The sequence below is a fragment of the Condylura cristata genome, unplaced genomic scaffold (assembly GCF_000260355.1).
Source record: "Condylura cristata isolate star-nosed mole 26May11 unplaced genomic scaffold, ConCri1.0 scaffold00014, whole genome shotgun sequence".
Taxonomy (NCBI): domain Eukaryota; kingdom Metazoa; phylum Chordata; class Mammalia; order Eulipotyphla; family Talpidae; genus Condylura; species Condylura cristata.
In genome coordinates this window covers 26,710,755-26,733,127 of record NW_004567115.1, presented here as the reverse complement: position 1 = coordinate 26,733,127, position 22,373 = coordinate 26,710,755, and the positions used below count along the sequence as shown (strand labels likewise).

Genomic DNA, 22,373 nt, shown 5'->3' with positions numbered 1-22,373 from the left:
TGGGTGGTGGAGAATAGAATCCTCGAGAGAGTGTTCTTGAGCGCTTGTCCTATATGCACAGTAATAGCTGTTGAATGCATGATGTGTTTTATATGTGATAAGAGGCTGCATCAGGTCGAGCTTATTGCCCCAGATTTCTGTGCGAAGTCAGTGCGTACCACACTATAGTGCTTCTAGACTAGGGAGCGGCAGTACCTTGGAATGAAATGTGCAGAACATCGGAAAACCTCCTATACAAAACTTGTCTTTAATAGATAGGCCAGTCTGCATTAAAAGATATTTTTTATTCTCCTGCCTGTTGTAGTAGGGAGCAAAAAGAGAGAGGAAAAATACACACTCGGAAGGGAGAATTGCTTAACCTAGATAATGATCAATAAAATTATCAATCGTCAATCGATGACCTATAGATGAGAAATTCAGTCTGCTTGAGAATAGAAATGTGATATCAGCAAGATTTATTTTACAATAAGTCTGGTAACTCCTGGAGTTCTTACTAAACTGATTATTCCAGGCAATTGCTTTCTGTGTAAGTAAAACTAAAAATTTATGACGACGGTATACACGATTGCTGTGGAAATACCTAAAGAACATATAAAAGGAGAAAAGAAAATTAAATGATCAGCTCATCATCTAGCTTAGCCACTGTTAATATTTTAATATATATATATTATATATCCAGTTTTCTAATCCAGCCCTTTAAAAAGTGCTATCATTTTTCAATAATGGAATAATATGCTAGATATAATTAGCAAGGTTCTGGCTGGTTTTTTTATTTTTATTTTTAAAGATTTTATTTATTTGTGCATACAGAACTGGGGTACAGGCCAGAGGTGCACGGGCAGTGAGAGGCTTCACCAGAAACAGAGTGGGGAGCAGAACGACGAAGTACACTGCTGAGCAGCGGGCGGGCCAGGAGAGGTCTGCCGCGCCATGTGGTCACCTCCAGGGCAGGCGGGGATCGAACTCATGAAGAAGTGGCCTTAGCCTCCTAATGCTGTGTTTTAACCCGCTGCGCCACCAGGGAGGGCCGGTTTTTATTTTTGAAACAACATCAGTATATGTCTTCGCTTATGTTTATTGAACATTTGTATTTTTTTATGAATATCCTATTGATATATACTTTGTTAATTTTCCTAATGGGGTAGTGTTGTTAACTTGACAGATTTATTATAAATTATTAATCTTTTTTGTATATTGTATTGGTGTATTTTTGTAAACTGTAAATATTTTTGTAAATATTTGTATCTTTCCCAATTTATTCCTTTGACTCTATTCTGCTGTTTAACACTTTAAATACCACTTTAAATATGTTATTTCTCTTAGTATTTTTCTCTACTTTTCTTTCCAGCCAATCTCTATTCCAGGTCATATTGATATTATTTTGTTCTGAATAATGATCATCCTTCATTAAATGAAAAAGTTTGCATTCACCACAAATTAATGAAGTTTCAACTTTAGGGAAATGCAAGATTTTTTTTTAAATAAGTATTATGCAAACTTTTAAAAATTCAGTGCCATCATGGGCAATTTGGTGATGGGAAGCCCATGGGGATTACAATGATGGAAAAAGGTACAAAATTAACTATTATAAAACATAGTTTATAAAATTAACTATTATATTATTTTTAAAAAATCAGTACCATAGACCATGAAAATGATCAATTCTTTGTGCTTAACTTCTGGATCAATCAGTAACATTTGATTCACTTATTACTCTCTTCTAAAAATAATTTCTCAGATAGCACATGCTCTGTATTTTCCTTTTTCCTTACTAGCCACTTTGTGTGTATGCACCCATATGTATATGTATAAGTATGTTGGCTCCAGTTCCCCTTCCACTCTCTAACCATTATGGGAAAGTGCCACAGGCCTTGATCTTCTAACTAGTTTTTCCACCTTGGCTTGCTTCATCTTTTTAAATACCCTGTCCAACTTAAAGACTCCTAAATTTGTGTTTCTTACCCTGACCTCTCCCTGGAGCTCCAGTCATATATATCAAAGTGCCTATTGAATACATCTTTATGAAATTTAAAACAAGACAGGATTAAATCACTTTGGAAATAAGGATAGATTGGAGAATTCCTGAGGTGGGGTGGAGGGGGGATGGGTGAGGGGTAGGGGGTTGGATTGGGGCCTCTGACTACCTTTGCAGTCAAGTAGAGCTCGTGGGAGCTGCCAAGAAAACTAGAAGAGGCACAAGGAGGATGACTAAAGATTTGGTGAGGAGTGAAAACTTCAATGAAGAATAAACAGCAAGGAACACTGATTCAAAAAGATACCTGCACCCCGTGTTTATTGCTGCTTTATTTACAATTGGAAAGACATGGAAACAACCCAAATGCCCAAAAGTAGATGGCTGGATTAAAAAGAGGTGGTACGTATACACAATGGAATATTACTCAGCAACCAAAAAAATAAACACATGCCTTTTGCAGCAACATGGATTGAGCTGGAAAAGATCATGCTTAGTGAAATAAGCCAGAAAGAAAAGGAAAAATACCAGATGGTTTCACTAATAGCACAAGTATAATGGACCAGAAGAGAAAATAACAATAATAACGAACAGCTATATACCAGAGACATTTTACAGGGGTGGATAGGGGAACGGGATAAAAAATGGGGGAGGGTGGGAAGTACACTGGACTATGGTGATGGCACACGAGGGAATTGGTGATGGGAAGTCCACATGATTACGACAAGATGGAAAAGGCACAAAATGGTATAAAAATAAACTATTATATTATTTTAAAAATCTTTTAAAAAATAAACTGTTTGACTGTGGAAAAAATGTAAGAATTTCAAGTAAAATATTAGCTAACTAAATCTATAAACAAACAGGTGGCAGTGAAACTACCCTCTGTGACGCGATCATGGTGGATATGTCATAAGTTTCTCAAAACTGCAGAGTCACAAAGCTGCATTTTCTGTAACATTGCTTGATTACAGAAAAAGACAAAAAGAGCTCCACAAAGAAAAAAAAAATTGTTTCATTAAGGAACTCATTTCACAGCAAAGGAAGTACAACCACATACCCTATCCAGAAGTGGCTGGGATAACTGAAACTTGAATGGCTGCATGAAGACATCATTACAATCATCCTGAAAGAATGCAATCTATGCATTGAGTCAAACATCATTATGTGGTACTCTCTCCCCCATAGTAAGAATACATGGGCCTAGGAAGGGTGAAGGAAGTATATACAAAGGCTAACTTGCAAATATGTTGCTTCCCATGTTGGCAGTCTTGAGCTTTGCTGGTCTGTAGGTCTTACTGTCCAAGGAGGGATAACTTCAACCTACAGCACAACTCTGGTTCCATTAAAATTGGAAATTGTGGGGCCCTCCATGGTGGCACAGCGGGTTAAAGCACAGCACAAGAAGCTAAAGCCACTTCAGCATGAGTTCGATTCCCAGTCCCGGAGGTGCTCCACATAGTGCTGCAGATCTCGTCTGACCTGCCCACTGCTCCCCTCAGTAGTGTACTTCATTGATCTGCCTATTCTGCTCCCCACAGTGTCTCTGGTGAAGCCTCTCGCCGCCCCTGCTCCTATGGCCTGTACCCCAGCTCTGTATGCATAAATAAATAAATCTTTTTAAAAAAAAAGTAACCATAGTCAGGGACCCTCCCTGGTGGCGCAATGGGTTAGGACACAGCACTGCAAGCGAGCGGCAGCCACTGCAGTGCAAGGTCCACAGGTGGAAGAATTGTGTCCAGGACAGATCATGTCCATAGTCTACTTAAACCTGATATAGAAGATGAGATTCAGAATTTTTGAGCTGATATAGAGATGAGAATTTAGTCTTAGTATGAATGAATGTTTTGTACATGGAATGTACGTGAGTTTTAGCAGAGCAAGTAATGGCTTATAGTGGGTTGAATAGTGATCCCCAAAAAGAAATGCTCACATTCTGATCCCCAGAATCTGTGAATATTACTTTAAATGGCAAAATAGGTGATTAAAATAATGACTTAAAGAAGGAGAAATTATCTTGGATTTTCTAGATCAGCCCTAAGTCCAATGACAAAGGTTCTTATAAAAGACACAGGGAAGATTTGACAGAAGAGGAGGTGGCAATATGATTATGGAGGCAGGGATGCAGCTACACGACACCGGTTGCCTGGAGTCACCAGAAGCTGCAAGGGAAGAACAGCATCTCCCCATGAGACTCTGGATCAAGCACAATCCTGCTGACACATTAGAGACTGTTTTGGAGACCAGAAAGAATGTCTTTTCTTTTAAACCATGTATTCTATGGGACTGAAAGTAGTTCTAGGAATACAATATAGCTAGAGGAAGAGCAGTCTTTCTGTCTGTCTCTGTTTGTTGACTTCTTCAGCCCCCAGTATAGGGAAGGAAAACCCAGAGAGCTTAGCACAATGTCATTCCTCAGGTTACTGCTGATCTGCTTTCTTGCTATCTTTCAGCAGTACTTATCTGTTTATAAGTAATATTCAAGGAGTTAGTTGTGCTTAGAAGGAAGAAGAGGGAAAAGTCCATCTATTTCATCTTTCTAGAAGCTAAAAGCAGTTTAGACTCACTGAAAAATTTTGAGCAGAAGAAGACATCACCAAAGTAATGGTTTGAAAAGGTTGCTATCACTGCAATAGGCTAATTGAAAAAATGAAAACTCTCAAGGTAGGACTTCAGCTTCTAGAAAGATAACAAGTCCTAACTATAGGAACTGTAGACATTGATCAGAGAAGCTAGCCAGCCACTGCAGCATGAGTTCAATACCCAGCCAGGGAGGTGGCCAGGGAGGTGACCCACGTGGCACAGCAGACCGCTACTGCCCCTTTCAGTGGTGTATCTTAGTACATCTGCCTGTTCTCCTCACTCTTGTCTCTGGCGATCCTCTCACTCCCACACCTCTGGCCTACATCCTAGTTCTTATATGCATAAATAAATAAATAATTTTGAAGAACAACCAACAAACAAAACATAGCAACCATCTTTAAAATAAATCAATTTAATAACACTGCTAGATGATATGAGAGGCAGGAACTCCTCCCACCTCACCACCCCCCACAGATGCGTCCCAGCAAGGACAGGAGGCGAGGGCACAGTGGTCAGCAGGGAGTGGTTGACAGACAAACTTTTCTTCTCTCCTCCATGATAACTCAGCCCACGTAGTCTTTGGTAGGATAAAAGATGGAAGAGAAGTTACACTTCCATCCTGGCTGATGAATCACCTATGGCTGAAAGGACTAGACAAGGGGAGCTTCAGATTCATCTACCGTCTTGCCAAAAGGAGGATAACCATCAAAGTTGTAGGTAAAAGAAAAATTTTAGCAGCAGTAAAATGAAAAGAGGAAGAGAGAGAATAGACCAGACACTGTCTGATTTAAAAGTCTGTTTTAGAGAAGCCAGATCCAGATCAAACACTGTGAGGACAGGTAGATCAGGGCCTCTGGGGGTCAGGAGAGGACAGGCAGGCACCAAGTGCCACCCAGGCTTTGTCCTGTCAGAGTCACTTTAGAGATTTGCATAGTAGTCTGTGGGGCAAACCGTACCTTGAGTCTTTTTTAGAGCAGAGAAAGTAGCCGCTCTGGCTTGGTCACCCCTAAATGCTTATGCCTGATATCAACATTTGCTGAGCCTCTGAGGTGCAGGACTTCCAGTGTTCAGACAGATGGTGGCCACATAGGGCCATGCCCCAGATGCATGGCGCTGTTACAGCTGCTGGGGAAGTGAGAAGATCTCCGCCTTTGTGCTGATGACCATGGGGACATCCTTATGGCAGGTCTCTGTGGAGAGCTGGGGCTGGCAGTCCCACCAGGGGTCAGGGTCACCCACAGTCATGGGGCCTGCTCCAGGCTGTTCTGCTCTTTCTCCTCCGTCTGTAACCAGCTCCAGTCTAGAGACTGAAAGTCAACAGGCATGTTAAAATACAGCAGCCACCAGTACACCTAATGTTGTTTCTTTTCTAGCAGACAACCACACAACTTACAAGTCAACTTACATCCCTGAATTAATAACAGTCTTATTATTGTAGAGTACCCAGGAGCACCAGCCACATATTCAGAATTGGATGGGGTCTCATCTTTGGACTGGTTTAAAGTCCCAGAGCTTCTATGACTCTGGACGCTACAAAGGCAATTTATTATTCCTTGTGGCTCACGGCACTTACTTTCACCTTGTAAGTAAAAGTAAGTGTACTAACAGCTAATCTCAGCTAGTGATTCCAGGTGGAATCACCAGATGAGAATTCTTTTTTCCTTTGGTAAAGTGCAAATAAGCAGGGAAAGGATCAAAACATACTGCATCAGGAGTAGGAAAAGCAGAATGAAAGATCTAGAAAATACCAAATTAGAGACGGATACCTGAATAAATAAGAGATGATAACAATTAGCAGGGACATGCTTTAATATTTCTATAATCTGAGAGATTCAGGGAAGGCCAGCAATTGATTGATTTAAAGGCTTAAGGGAAAGGTTTATGATAGGGTCCTATCAGTAACTTAAGTTTTGTTTTCATGTCTTAATATCTTTGTCTTAACCCTACATCTTGACTTGTTTTGCTTGAGGTCAGTAATCCTATAGCTAGGACTTCTTACTGCTCAGATCCAGTCCCTACTAGGCAGGGTTGTGACAAGTGCTTGCTATATCCCCAGAGTCAGAACAGAACCTCCTGTCCTGCATACACAATTGCAGAAGGACAGAAAGGCGTCATCAGAATGAAGTACTGAAAGGATTAATGAGATAATGCACATAAAGTACATTTAAGCATTCACTAACTGCTGGTATCATTATTATAATGGAGAATAATAAATATGTACTAAGAAATCACAAATGTATACTAAGGTGGAGGAAATGCTGGGTTGCTTTTCTATTTTCTTTTTCTCTTTTTCTATAGAAAGAAAGGACATGAAACAACTCTAATTCACACAGGCCATTACCTTTAAACTCTGGTCCTGTTCTTTCATGGTGTCTTGAATTGCATTTTCAAGCTGAGCACAGAGAGTTTGTGCTTCGGCCACCAGTTCTTCACTAAAGAAAATGATCGAATGGTTAGAAAGTGATCATTACTTTTTCAGAGATAATACTGTTGTTTGAAATGTGCTGAAGAGCTTTTGAGAGGACTTTAAAAATTAGATTGCAATTATTTTGATGTGCAAGTGTCCTAACGCATTCATGTCAGTAAGCACTTTTCAGCAACCCAAACTATAATCAACCATCAGCATCACTGTTAGAATCTGAAAAGGCAAACAGGTCCCTGTTTAGTAAGAGAGTTGGCAATAAAAAGAACTCTTTCTGACATAATGAGATAGCTGAATTTAGTTATCTCCAAACTGCCAAAATCTAAATACCACCCAAATCACCTATTTTACAATTTTTGAAATGCAAACAAATATACAGACTAAGCAATTTCCAAGTTCCACAGTTCCTTGAGACCAGCAGAAAAGTTAAATTCTGTAAAGTTATTTCATTAAATTTGCTCTCTTTTCTTTGATAAGAAATGCACAGTTGAGAAAAGGGAAAATATAATAAATCACCAGTCCTTTTCTCACATCACTTCTACTATAAACCTCCAAAGGACAGGAATAAGATTCTGAAAAACAGCATTATTCAGAGAAATTTACACTCCATAAACATTCACTCATATCAAGAGTATATTCAGTACTTTAGTATATTGACAGAACTGTGCAGCCTTCACAATAATCTAGTTTTTATCACTCCCAAAAATGTTCTGTACCATTATCAGTCAGTGTCTGTTCCCTCTCCCACCTACCCACAGCAATCATTAATCTAGTCTCGATGTCTATAGATTTGCCTTCAGGTTTTAGGACCTGGCATCTAGAAGGTGCTGTATAAATGCTGAATGGAATGGAGCTGAAACAAAAAGGTGGTCCAAGAAGAGAGTGAAGGCTGTGTATGTGTATGGTCAGGTCTTGGAGGCAGGGAAAGCAGATGTGCCCGTACTGAGAGGACTGTCAGGGAAGGGCTGAGCTGGACTGAGCTTCTTACACTTCTGAGTGCACCAGCGTCAGCCAAGGCTTGTAATCATCACGAGCTGCTGTGCCCACTCATGTCTGCTTGCTGCAGGGTCTGTGTCTCACAAAAACTTGGATACAGTGCTGCTGCTGGTGCGTGAAGGACTTTAAACCCCTGGGCTGGAGCAAGGAGATTGCACGGGATGGTGGGCCAGCCCTGAGACACACTGAGAGGCTGCCCATGCCTTAAAGGGCTCGGTAATCCTCTAGGGAGTGGGAAGCCAAGATGAGTTAGTGATCAAAGCATAGTTTCATCAAATGAATTCTGTGAAGACTCGAACAAAGAGAGCTTGGGTACCAGATTGGAGGCAAGGAGGCAAGAAGCCTGGCCAGAAAGGACAGGAGTGTTCTGCTCCCCACCTGTGGAATGTGGTCCAAGCGACAAAAGGGAGAGGAAGACATGGACAGGGGATATGAAACAAAGGGAGGAAAAGGGAACTTAGGTGCCCAAAGTGGTGGTGAGGGAGGAAGAGGGGCAAGGGGAGGCACAGGGAATTCCCTCCCTGCAGGAAATCTGGTGGGCTGTGCGATGGCATGCACTGCCTAGCACTTTCAATATTCTCACCAAGCAATTAGACTCTAGACAGCAAGTTACGAGGTTGACTGTGAGGGTGCAATATCACACCTGTTCCCACAGTGCTAGCATAGGTAAGCAACACAAAGAGAAACACCCACAAAATCGTGAGACAGATGAAATGGTCTGCTGATATGATAAACACAACCTCCTGGCATGCCCTTGGCACTGTTCAGAATGACATACCTTTTCTTGACTGACTCAGGTAAGCTGTCAGGGGCCGTGGGAGGTTGAGGCATCAGCTGACTGGAGTTACTAAGGCGAGAAGCGTTCATGCTGTCTGGGCTTCCACTGACGGGACCACGGACCTTGCTCTGTGGGACAACACCAATGAAGAAAATCAAGGAAATTACAGAGCACAAATGTGACTCAAATTTTGCAGTCACACCATGGTAGTTTCTCAGGAACAATTTGCCCTAAGATACCAGCTCTTCTTAGAGAACATTGGTCAACATCTCTCTTTGTGACAACATCCGAGAGCTTTTCAGTGCAGAAAATGTTTCTGGACCTATAGGTGTAAAGGGAGATTTCAGCACCTATAATAGTAGGTATTGTTTCATTAGTTTGTTTCATGAACTCTTAAAAGAAAGTGAGGAGGTGTTTTTTTTTTTATTAAAAAGTTTATTTTTACATCATTTTGCACATTTTTTTTTTCATCTCAATTGTAATCCCCACGGGTTTCCCATCACCAAATCACCCCTGTGCCACCACCATAGTCCCGTGCATTTCCCTCCCTTCCCCCCCCCCCGTTTTTGATCCCATTCCCCACTCCACCCCCACAGAATGTCTCTGGTCTATGGTTGTTCATTATTTTTGTTATTTTCTTGCCTAGTCCATTATACTCCTGCTATGAGTGAAACCATCCGGTATTTTTCTTTCTCTTTCTGGCTTATCTCACTAAGCATGATCTTTTCCAGCTCCATCCAAGTTGCTGCAAAAGACATGTGTTTCTCTTTTTTGGTTGCTGAGTAATATTCCATTGTATATATGTACCACATCTTTCTAATCCAGTCATCTACAGTGAGGAGGTGTTTTTACTCTTCTAAATGGAAGACTGAGACACACAAGGTTCCAAATAACTTTTTGTGAATTGTACCCTATGTGAGACAACTGAGAAGACAACAGAGATGTTCTGACTCCTGGGCTGCTGCAGCCGCTACACCCCAAAACCAAGCTGTTCAGCCACAGGCTCAATTACTTGTGCCTCCTCACATGGAGCCCACTGCTGGGACCCACAGACTGCTCTTAGTCCCTCAAACTCTCCTTTTATGCCCCCAGATTTTTAATCAGTCTCGTCTGTTGGTCTGGGGTGTCTCAGCAACCCAATCCTTGCTCCTACTGCAGCCTGTGGACAATGCAAGGTGGGCAATCCCCCACAGTCCCCCAATGGTGGGCCTCATCCTGGCCCCACTGCCTCCCAGCCTGGTGACTGTGAAGGTTCGGTCAGCCATTCCCACAAATGCTGCACCCCGTTTTTGTCCTTCTGATGATCTTCTATGCTGTCATGACCCATGGACACCCAGCCAGCCCCACTTCCCCACTTATGCTTGTGCCCGAGAACATGGCAGTAGATCTTTCCCATGCTAGCTGGCTCCCAATCCTACTACCTGGACAGGCACTACCCAACTTCAGTCCCACCAAGTAGCCATCACACTTGGTAGTGAGGTTTGCCAAAGTCACAAATTAATTCTCTAGCTACCATCAGAGTAACTTCTCCAAAACTCAAAGGTCTTCAATATGAGTATGAAAAACCAACCCTGCTATTTCCTCTATGCCTTTCAAGCAGTGTGGCCTGTGTAAGCTAGCCATTGCCCACCTTGCCAATTCATTCCCAATTATACCCTTTCCCCAACACCACCCTGCTTGCCCACAGCCCCCAGAACACACCACATTCTTTCAGACCTCCCTGCCTTTGATAAAACAATGTCCTGGAAAGTCCTCAGCTCTACCTAGCCACCTACTTATCCCTTAGTCATCCAAATTAAAAACGTATGTCCTGTGGACATTTCCTGTACAGCCCTCACCTCTTAAACTGAGGCTGGTGACTTCTGCTTCATGCTACAGCTTGTCCTTCCCACGGGGCATGGAGTACAGTTCATTGGCACTGTCCATCCTAAATGGTTGTTGTTTACTCCTGCCTAAGGCCCCTCATCAGATTCTGAGCACTTTAGGTCATACGCCATGCTTTTTGACCCCCTTGTCTCCAGTTTTCATCATACTGCTGGGTGTTCACTTAATGGATGTTGAATGAATGAGAAGGCCAGTCAGACAATCGCTTGTGAATACCTTACCTTCCTGCTCCTTCTCAAGTCTTCTTGGCCTCATCATCTCTCCTGTTTCCTTTCCCTCCTTACTTAGAAGAGGAAATGTCATTCACTGTCTTGTAGGGCAAGTCCTGCCACTCTGCTCAAGATACTGACCTTTCCCTTGTCCTCTGACTCGAGATGAAAAGCCTCTACCCTTTGATATTGTGCCTTCCCTGAGACGTGGTCTTCTGAGACGTGGTCTGCAAGTCTGAGCCAGCCTCCATGGCTTATAAAAACTCCATTCTCACATCCTACTTGTCTTCCCATCTCCTCATTGCTCTTAAGGGCTAAACTGCTTTCTTTTCATTCTCTTGGACTTTCCTGCAGCCTTCACAGTAAGAGTCATTCCACTCTCACCTCTGATTTCCATGGCATGGTTTTTATCTGGATTTTCTTTTTCTGTATTTGGTTCTTTTTCTGTGCTTGTGTTTGTTATATTTTCTCCCTGAGCAACACTTAGTGGAGTCACAGCGGGCACAGAAAGTATAGATTATAAGCTAAGCAGCAGATACAGATGAGGGTGAACCCCTCCTGACTGACTTGCTTACAATGGTTGAATACAGGCTCCCAAAAGGTTAGTCCAGGTTCTAACTCCAGGAACCTAGAATGTGAATCTCTTAGGAAAAAGGATCTAGCAGATATAGTTAAGGATCTCAAGATGAGACTATTCTAGACCACTGGAATGACAGCTAAATTCAATGACAAGTGTTCTTGTAAGAGACACCCAGAAGAGAGCCCCAGAGGTTATGTGAGCACAGAGGCAGGGATTGTACCTGGGGTCCATAAACAGAAAGAGGAAAAAATAACTCTCCCCTGGAGCCTTAGAGAGATCCCTCTCAATACCTCCAAACTGAGAGAGAATAAATTACTTTGTGGTAAGTTATTACAGTAGCCATAGGAAACATAAAACAATGGGTTTGGCCCTTCTTATCTCCCTGCTCACGCTAAGTCATAAAGAAGGTAAAGGAAAGCCAGACTGCAGCAGCTGAGTGGTTTGTAGGCAGCTCTGCATGGTCCTGTGGAGGGTGGCGACACAGAGTGGAAAAATCCAGAGAGGCAGGCACCCAGGATGGTGGGGCTGGCCAGGGGCTCACTCACACAAGCGATCTTCAGGAGATTCCAAAGCTCCTTTTGTCGCTTCTCCTGAAGCCGAACCACTGTCTTCTCATCTTCATTCATTAAACTCACTACCTCTTCCACCTTGGGCAACAATTCCAGAGCTTTCTGCTTGCAAACCACAGTTTTACTGCAAAGAATAAACACATCCAACTCCAGTGGATAAAGTGGGAGAACATAATCCCTGGCAATTATGCAGGGAGTAGAGCTTCCTCAGGTAATCACATCAGCACAGGGTGAGGAAATGGGCTCACAGGCAGCCTCCTCGGTGCTTCTCCACACTCCACCCTCCATCCTCAAGGAAGAATGTTGGGGTTTATACCTGAGCTGGGTATAAATTACTCGTACTTTCTTCTCAAAGCCTTGGATTGCCTGAAGTAACAATCTGACCATTTCCTGACTGTCACCTTCATTTCGTTGGTCTAGAAAGAGGAAAGAAATGACATGGTTCTTCCAGGCGACTGGTAGAGAGTACCAATACCTCCAAAATGCGGTGACATGGAAAACCCCACTTACCTCTGGGTTTTTCCCTTAGTTTTCTGTAAAGCTCCCTTGCTTGCTCCTCTCTGAAATACACAAAGAAGCAGCTCTGTCTACAATGGAACTCAAATAAGTACATCTGAACCAGGGATGAGCTAATTCCTGCCAGCAGAATCACTGATTTCTAGAAGCAAGACTGGCAATGTATCGTGACAGGTGAAAATTATTATTGTTGGTGTTATTATAGGTGGTGCCTATAATGAGGCAACAATCATCCTCATTCTTAGAACTCAAACATCTCTGAGGTTTAATGAGTGAGAGTCTTAAGGCAGGAGTTGCCACTCCTGCCTGAATTCCCTCAGTGTGGCTTCCATAACTTCCAACCCAAGTTTCCAAAATAGGACCTTCCTCTGCTCTACATTCTGCTCCAGGAGCCATGCCTAGGCCAGGGCTTATCAATTGCAGCTCAAATGTGTCCTCTGAACTGACCTCACAACTCTGTGAAGTTAGAGTTTTTACTGCCACTGCTCAGAAAAGCTAGGGCTCATAGCAATGGTGATCTGCCCTTGCTCATCTTTGAAATCCCAAGATGGCTCACCAGGGTGGGGCAGTAGAATGATCTCACAGAGCTTCTATAGACCCTCATGTGGACCCTTTGTTGGTTCCAACACACATGTGCAAACTCTGCTTGGAGTGTCTGTGTGTTCTGGGGGCAGTGTGAGAACCCTACCCAGTTGGTACTCACAGGTCATCCAGCGTCCCCCCCTGCTTCCGCCCCATTGGGCTCCTCTGCAAGTCCACAATGTCTGTCTGCAGGGCCATCATCCGTTCCACCAGATGTTTCACTTCGTTCTCCTGATGAAAGAGCTGTGCTAATGTCAACTGACATAAGAGCATTCTGAGATGCAAGTTTTGGGGGGAACCCTCTAAACCCATGGCAGACTATCAAGTGACTGGTAAGAAGGATATAGACTTTGGAGTCAGAAGGACCTGGGTTGGGGCTCAGGTGTACACTTCCCAGCTGTGTGACCCTTGGGCAAGTTACCTGACCCTTAGGTTACAGCTTCCTTCATGTAACACAAGCTTCTACGTGGGCCACTACATGGGCCATGTAGAAGTTCAAGTATATAAAACACCTGGCACACAGGTGCTCAAATCACAGGCCTTCCCCGCCACCCCCCACCCCCACTTTATCCATTCTGATGACATCTTATGTTTGACTGCCAGGATGGGGAAGGAACACTATCACCTGTAGTTATGTTAAATAGGTATTGTTTATGTCATCAGTAGTATCCACCTTTAAGAATGCATATCAGTATTGATTTACACAAAGAGACAAAGACACAGTGGTCAAAGTCCTTGCCCAAATTCACTGGGGAAAACTGGAAAAGACCAGGAAAAAAAGCCCCAGAATTCAAGGTCTCCAATTTTTGTGTGAGATTCATCACACTTCCTTGCCCTGTCTTGCCTTCATCATTAACATTTTTTATTGGCATTTTATTAACACATCCTAAGACTTTCTGCTTAGGATTTTTCTTTCATATGGATTTAGTGTTCCTATAAGATTAGCCAGAAAGCTTTGAGAAGGTGGCATTTTGATCACTCGTCCTAGGAATGACGAATAGGAAGAGGTCTAGGCTCCCCTCTCCTCTGCTGGGATACATCCATCTCACTTCTTACTCAAACCTCTACCAGCTCTATTGTGAGCTCCCAGATCTGCTACAACAGGCTCCTTATTGGTGATTCTCCTAGTCTCTATCCAGCCAAGTTCTAGCTGTGTTGAAGGCCAGGAGGAGGAAAACTTGATTTCTGACATACAAGAGCTCAAAGTGTTCAATGAGAAAGGGGAAATTGGTAGTAAAAAGCCTCATCCCTCTTGACAAGGAGAGAAGCCTAAAATGAGTCTCCTACCCGCCCACAGAGTTCCACAACCTGCTCCATTTCCCTCCAGGCTAGCAGCAGTTTATCTGATGCTGGAAAAAAAAAAAATAGGGGGTGGGGAGGGGAGAAATACAAATGAAAACACCACAAAACAAAACTCAATTAAAAGAGGGCAAAAGAAACCTAAAGGAAGCAAAAAATAAAATGGAATGGTCTCAGAACTCATTGCAAAGAGTACACTCACTGATCCCAAACTCAGTTTGCTCACTGTACTTCTCCAGATCAATCTGGATACTGGTTTTAAAGAAATCCAACTTGGCCTTGAGCTGCTGAGACATGGAAGCCATGGAATTCTTCATTTTGGAGAGGCAGCTGTTATTCCGGAGGAGATTCATCCTGCAGAGACCACAAGAAACACAACCTTGGGGCATCTTTGGGATCCAAATAGCATTCCCTGTACAATAATAAAACTTCCTCAAACACCCAGGCAGGTCCCTGCTATAATTATTATTGGGAGTATTCATGTATAAACATAAGGGCAATTTCCTAGCCCTAAGCAATGTATGAGGTTTTGCACCAAAATTGGAATTAGGCAAAGACCTCCACAGTCACCTCAACCAGTCACATCCCAGTCAGCCCATGACAAGCTGGGCAACCCTGCTAACTCAAACTGCAGTGCATGTCTCCAAGCTCCACATATCTGCCCTTGGACAGGCCGGCCCCACCCTTGGTTTACACGCCTGCTCCACGTGCTAACCTCACTCACCTCACCAGGCCTAAAAGGGCCTCCCTGCCCAGCCAACCATGTCCCGCCAGCCAAACCAGTGTCTCCCTCTTGTCCCTCCTAATTATTGCTTCTGGAACTTTGCCACCACCACCTCCCTGTAGCAAAAGCCACTAAGCAATTTAAACTCAGTCCCAAAATGCCTGGCACAATACATGGCAGCTCGCTGTCCCTGCTGCAGCCGGTTGCAGTCCTCCTTCAGGGTCTGGATGCTGTGCCAGACCTGGCCCCACACTCTCCTCAGCTGGAAGAAAGGGAGGTTCCTCTTGGGCTCTTGAACTATAACGGAGACACACGCAGTAATTGTCAGAGAATAGCTTCCCTCTGATTAACCACATCCAGCTTTCCTACCACACTGGCACTTTCATGTTTTTAAGAGTTATGTAACTAAGATGCTAATAACATAACTCTTGGGTGTTCTGCCTGGTTATAGCCTCATACATTTTTTGTACCCTATTACAGCACAAGCAGGTACTATTCAGTAAATAGTTATTGACTTGAAGGAACACTCTGAACCATATTGATACGCTCACATGTATACAAGCATCCATATTTTCAACAGGAACTCAGGTTCCCAACATGTAAGGTGATAAGAGGTTTTCTGAAGATACAGCTTCATGGCGGGACTGGAAGACGATTAAAGGAGCAATAAACATACCAAGGAGGACTGCAACCAGCTGCAGCAGGGACAGCTGCATTCTTGGTATGTTTATTCTACGTGTGTGTGAATGAAGAGAAGTGGGAAACACCTTAAACGTCCATCTGACATTCCCACAGAACAGGACTAAACAGCCATTAAACATAGGCAGGTCTATTTGTATCAACAGGGGGGAACCTCCCAAATAAATTAAGTGAAAAAGACAGGTTTTGAATAGTCTACATTGTGTGCCACCATATGTCTGAGGGGAAAAGATGACTATGTAATTATGTTCATATATTAGAAATACATCTTATAAATGCCTAAGACACCTCTGCAAAGATGAGCCATGAACTTAAGAGCAGCAGTTTTCCTGGGCGAAGCTAGGTAACTGGAGCAAGAGGGCGACATTCTTTTCACTGTATTTTCTTTAGTACCTTCTGATTTTTTTGGAATTATGTACAAGTATTAATGAACAAATAAACAATCAATTAAATAAGGATAATTTAAATAAAATCCTGACTCAACTTTAAACCATATGACTTCTGTTAAAAGTTCTATGTATGAGGCTGAAATGAACAGAAATCTCTACTCTTTTCCGGCCAGGCTCTTCTGTACATGTCCCAAGTAAAAGACAGTGCCCAGGACAGGGTAAGCTGATCTCCTCAGTGTGATCTCTCTCCAGTCTGCATTTCTACCTCTTGTCTTGTCCCAAGCATTATAAATGATTTTTCAAAAAACAAAAACAAATGATGTTCTTACGGATACAGCTGACGCTTTCAGGTTGGGGTCGTGGGGAGATTTGAGTCTCGTATGTTATCTTACTGTTGTCAAAGAGAAAAACGAGATCCATATCCAACGTGCGGCCCTCATTTAGCTGCAGTGACAAAGAACAAAGGCCATCTCATGGCTCTAAATCCTCCTTTTCAGAATGAAAAGATCACAAAGGTTTCTACTGCTCACTGCTGGCAACACCTTGAGCTTGCAAACACCTAGGGTTCATGAAGACTCTTCCCTTCCCTCTTCTTTTTACATTCACTATCCCAATGGACACCTTAGTCACAACTTACTACACTCTCATTTTTTCTTTGATTGTCCTTATTGTTCAGTCTAGACGCTTACTATCTCCTTGCCTAACCACTGATTGCTCCCAACTTTATCTGATCTTTTTGCCAGGGACCCGCGCATTGCTGCAGTGGTCAGCACAGTTCTGTACACAACAGGTACATCATACTTATTTTTGATGGGATTGGAAAATGAAAACATCACTGTGGCAGCAAAGGCAAAAGAGGCACTTTAAGTGGTCTGGAAGCAACAGTCTGGTGTGAAGTAACTGGTGTCCCTGTGAAGCCACATTCAGAACCTGGTATTCCAACTTAAAAAACAGGTAGGTCGCTGCACAGGGGGATTGATGGATAGCTTGACAAGGTTGAGGTGAAATCTGAAAGCATGCTCAGTTGCCTTGCAGCAAAGTTTTCAGGGTAAAGTAGGATTCGGTGGAGGGGCTACCTTGCCATCGGAGATGCACTGTATGGCCGGCTTGTCAGGGATCAGAGCCAGTCCAGCTTCCTGCAATAACTCCTGGTCCTCCTCAGGGATCCCGGTGTCCTCCTGGATCCTGGCCTTTAAGCTCTGCAGACTCTCGTCCTCAGTCACTGGGTAGGTATGAATGGTGCCAGTGACCATATTCAAGATATGAACCAGCTGCAACACAACCCAAATATTATTGGGGGAAAAAAATCCACCTTTTGAGAGATGACCACCTGTTTGTGTGCTGCTCCAGCACTTCCCAGTCATATGTAGCAAGGGCCGAGTTTGAGGAAGGAGCCCCCATAGCATGGCTCATATATTCCAGTCTTTACTATTCTTGTTTGTCCATTGCTACCTTACCAGTCATCAGTGAGCACAGTGGCGCTACTGTCTTCCTCTTGTAGAGACGCTACACAGGAATCTGAATTCCCCTTCAGATCTGGGGGTGCTGCTCGTTTTTTTTTTTTTCCCCTTCAAGTTTTATTTATTTATGCTTACAGAACTGGGGTACATGCCAGAGGTGTAGTGGGTGAGAGGTTTCACCAGAGACAGACTGGGGAGTAGAACAGGTAGATGGACTGAAGTATACTGCTGAGGGGAGCAGCGGACAGGTCAGGAGAGGTCTGCCACACCATGTGGGTCAGCTCCCTGGTGGCGGATCAAACTTGTACTGCAGTGGCTTCTGAGAGCTTCTTAATGTGGTGCTTTAACCCATTGCGCCACCAGGGAGAGCCTCTGCCTGTTCTTTTAATCAGCATTTCTTGTCCCGATAAGAACCTGACCTGTTGCCTCAGGCCTGACATAGATCTGACTCACCTTTAAATTTAAGATGTCATCCAGGGCCTTGAAGCAGCCATTGGGCCCATACCCAGGGTCAGTGCCCCTCTGTCGGGGGTGCCACATCAGCATCAGCTGCAGCCATTTCTCAAGTCGTTGTGCCAGGACACTGTGAAGAAAAGCACAGGGTAGCACACATTTCCACCACCGTCCGTGGTGGTGCGCAGTAAATAGCATACCTTAACACTGGCAGCCAACAGGATGCCAATTTGAGAGGAAAAAGGACTTCCAACCTAACAACTTATCATTCATGTGCTTATCGACTCTCCTGATCTACAAGTCAGGGATTTCATAACAGGTGGGTCAGTAGATTGATCTCCAGCAGGCTGATCTATGAAATTTTTTTATAGTTTTATAGTTATTGTAAGTAGATCATGTGGCTGGCAATAGCTTGATAGAGCTGAGATTTTAACCCCTGCACCACTGTATAGTAGTTCCTTCTTCTAATTAAGTAACACTGCATGATGACTTTAGTGTGTATCATTTATAAATCAATGCTGTATATACTACCTTAAGCTCATCATTAAAAGTCCAAATCTATCCTTCACATAATTGATCCTCTTTCCCCTGGATTTACCTACTTCTCTCTTCCCTTCTGGCAACCATTAATTGCTGTTAGGATTTAAGTTTATTTTTCTTTTATTTAGTTCACCTGTTTACTTGTTTTCTCTATCTAGCATGTGGATGAAATCATAGTTTTTTGTCTTTCCCCTGAATCATTTCACTTTTTCATTAAGCATAATACCCTCTAGGTTCATGCATGTTGTTGCAAGTGGAAGATTTCACTTTTTTTTAAACAGCTGAATGTATTCCATGTGAAGGTTTTAAAAAGCACTTAAGAGGCATGCCTGACCTCCAGGAGATCCCGACACACAATTGACCCCATGCTGCTGGATTGATTTTGTTAGTCACTCTCTTAAAAACACTCAGAGGCGTCATGTGACAAAGTTCAGGTTTTCTGAGGTCATCTGTGGCCACATCTCCATGAAATCCTTTACTGAGGCTGACACAGCTACTCACTGCCTCCTAAACCATGCCTCTGCTCATCTCCATCTTTCTCCTTTGAATACTTTCCTTTTTGTCTACCCATATCTTGCACATCTTTCCAGAAAGTGCTGGCTCAGGCACAGCCATTCCACATCACTCTAATGCAAACAAAGCCTCTCTTCCCATCCTCTAAATACTCATGGTAATTATCCAAATTATCCATGCTTCTCAATTGTGCCTGGTATCTTTCTCTTGTACTATTATTCTGGTATCATTCTTTATTTGTTCAGACTCTGGCTTGCAGACTAAATTATAACACCGTTCAAAGATTAATGAGTTAGTATTAGGCCCTATAAGGTGCCCAAAGAGAATAAGTTTAACTCCCTACCCAGAACTAGCTCTCAATTGACCAGGAAACATTTGGCCTTATGAAAGGCCAAATGTAATTACAAGGTAGAAGCCACTAAGGATAATAAGAGGTAGACATAAATTGCCATGTGAATTTAGAAAGGGATCTAGATGGGGAGGAGGAATAGGAATCTATTCTAAGCTTAAGATTTATACATCCAGTTCTAAGTCACTTGATGATATCCAGATAAGCTATGTAAAAGCTATCAAGTATTACCTGAGACATACTCTACAAAAGGGGAAGAAAAATATGTAGACGAGAAAGACCCCTATACCTTACCTATTAAGATTATTGGGGTAGGGCAGAGAACTGGAAAACTTCACTGTGCCGTTCAAGTCTTCACTCACAACAATGTCCATCTCACTCTTCTGTCGGACTTTGGAATGCCTGCAAATGGTTGTCTTGTTACTTAGAGACCATGGTTGCTTAGTGGGGAGAGCCATTTCACATGTGTGTAACGTATCACTGTCCAACCAGACAAGGTGCCCCCAGATCACTATTTAAACTTTTAGAAAAATGGCCAGGGCATTTGAGTCCCATGAGGGACTCTTCAAGGCTCTGGCTGGCTGGCTTCCTCTGAGTGAGCAGTTGTTACACATCTTGTGCTGAGCCCCAGCGACAGAACTGCTGGCTTCTCATTTCATCCTTGGCTTGTCTGACTTTTCTCCACTTCCTCACTTTTTCTAAAACAAACTCATGTTTTCACAGAGGATAAAACTAGAAGTTCCAAACCAAGATTACTGCATGTGTATTATATTCACAGGAAATACACACAACGTGTGCACTTGCCTCTAAATGTATGTGGCTAAATATTTCTAACATAAATGAAATGTTTATGTTACATTCTCCAATTTAGAAAACACATTGATGCATCTGAAAGAGTATTTGAAGGCAAAACATTTTTTTAAACCAACTGCTTTTGAATCTTCTTGGTGATAAGAAAAATCACTTAAATTTGAGTAACTTGGATAGGGAACATGCATCTCATGACCATGCTAACCTCATGTTTTTAGTTCCCCAGTCAGCAGTCAGGAAATGAAAATCAGGTCATTTGTTTAAGATGACACAATTAAAGTGGCAGAGCTAGGGGCTGAATTCCAAAGTCTGGTGCTCTTTCCATACCAGATGATTGTTCAAATTTCCTTTCTAATTGACACCAGGAAATTTGAATAAAAAATGCTCTATCCTCCAGGCAGTTCTCACTGGTAAAGGATGGTCTGGCCCAACTGGAACATAAGGGGAATCTAGAGGAACTGGCACGTGGCCGAGGTTGATGGTCTACAGTTCTGACTAAAACTGATTTTGGGGAGTCAAGTGTGCCAAGATTTGTCATTACATATAGGTAGAATGATGCCCTTATAGAAAGCTTGGTCTGTCAAAATAAAAGGCTAGAGTAAATAAATGCTTACTGCTTAGGTCTTAAAATATACTTCAAATTGCATTCATTCTGAACTCACTATCTACCTGTCATCTGAGATGCGAGTAGACATTTAAAAAGCTGTTTATTGCATCAAAAAGGTTTTGTTTGGAAAGGCAGGCCTTTCTCAAAGACTGTTTTTTGCGAGAACAGTTCCCTGGTTGATTTCACAGAAATCCACTTTAAAGGTGGGTGCCTGGTCTCTCAGCATCAATGGGACAGTTCTAGGAAGCAGATTCTGCAGGCAGTGAAAGACTTATTGTGAGGATGCTGAGGCATTGGGCATATGTTTTTAAAGATCCTACTGTTCTAGGTTTCAGAGCTTGGAGTGTCCACATGCAGGCTCCCAACAGGTCTTCCTCTCGGGGAGACACACACAGATATCTCATGCCTGGCCTGGGAGACATAGGTCATGACATGGAGGGACACACTCCTTCTGTCAGGCCAGACTCTCACTCACCACTGCACAGGCTGCCAATTTGGGAGGAACGGCCGGAAGCCTGTGATGCACTCAAAAGCCAAGGTGCCGAAGCTCCAGTAGTCCACAGTCACTGTGTACTTCTGCTGCTCCAGCAGTTCTGGGGCCTGCAACGAATGTGGCCAGGACATACCTGAGATGCTCTTATTGTGAGGAGCCATCCCTGGAGGGAGCAACAGCCCTCCACGTCCTCACTCTTCCCTGCTTGCATCCCGGGATCACTGGCATGTACACTCGAGATGAGAAGGTGACCACAAGTTTAGCTGGTGAGAAGGAGGATTTCTCTGAACCACATTCACCCTTGAGGCTGATGCAAGGGCTCCCAGGGGTATTCTTAGAAGGCCTGACTACTTTGAGTCCCCTTCTCATGAGAGCTGAATAGACAGAGGAAGACAAGCTGCATACAACATGGATATATACACCAATTGCATAATACACCATACTCCATGCATCAAGTGCTGATCAAATCTTATCAACCTAGTAACATGTGGCCAAATAATGGAAGATTTACAATGAGAAGGAAAATCCAGGTCAGATGCATGATGGCTGCCCAATCAGAGAGTTAGGATCCCAAAGAAAGCTTTGAAACTCAAGTTGAAAGAGCACAGGGTTCAGAAGGAGGCTCCTCACATGGTAGCTGAGAGGACGCATTCTGAAAAGGACCATCACAAGCCAGGGCATGGAGAGAGATCTGCACAGTCTGGCTGAAAATGCAACATTCATAGATGGGCCAAGGAGTCCAAACCAAGAGGAAAAATCTGGAATGATCAAGTCAACCACTGTGTCTGGTTACGAACAGAAGGTGCAGCTTCTCTAAGTGGACATGTGAGTGAGCATTTTGGTTGGAGCATGGGACTCCCCCCTTACCTGCTGCTGGGGGTTCCAGGAAACCCAGCAGGACCTCCAAAATTATACCCCATGGACACAGACGCCCAAGTCACAACCC

General features: G+C 43.2%; 1 protein-coding gene across 2 annotated transcripts in view; it reads right to left on the bottom strand.

Annotated features, from left to right (window-relative positions):
- Positions 1-4,963: 4,963 nt before the first annotated feature.
- The window catches only part of IKBKB (inhibitor of kappa light polypeptide gene enhancer in B-cells, kinase beta), a 43,618-nt gene continuing 26,208 nt past the window's right edge, over positions 4,964-22,373 (bottom strand). For both annotated transcript variants that reach the window (XM_004682278.2, XM_012724934.1), the window contains 15 exons: positions 21,410-21,534; positions 19,812-19,919; positions 18,116-18,245; positions 17,279-17,473; positions 16,532-16,646; positions 15,288-15,411; positions 14,593-14,744; positions 14,379-14,440; positions 13,213-13,322; positions 12,504-12,553; positions 12,310-12,409; positions 11,970-12,117; positions 8,752-8,879; positions 6,897-6,987; positions 4,964-5,862 (listed from right to left, as the gene is read on the bottom strand). In XM_004682278.2, coding sequence (XP_004682335.1) covers positions 5,797-5,862; positions 6,897-6,987; positions 8,752-8,879; positions 11,970-12,117; positions 12,310-12,409; positions 12,504-12,553; positions 13,213-13,322; positions 14,379-14,440; positions 14,593-14,744; positions 15,288-15,411; positions 16,532-16,646; positions 17,279-17,473; positions 18,116-18,245; positions 19,812-19,919; positions 21,410-21,534 — 1,704 coding nt within the window. In that variant the 3' untranslated portion in view covers positions 4,964-5,796. The remainder of the gene's footprint in view (positions 5,863-6,896; positions 6,988-8,751; positions 8,880-11,969; positions 12,118-12,309; positions 12,410-12,503; positions 12,554-13,212; positions 13,323-14,378; positions 14,441-14,592; positions 14,745-15,287; positions 15,412-16,531; positions 16,647-17,278; positions 17,474-18,115; positions 18,246-19,811; positions 19,920-21,409; positions 21,535-22,373) is intronic.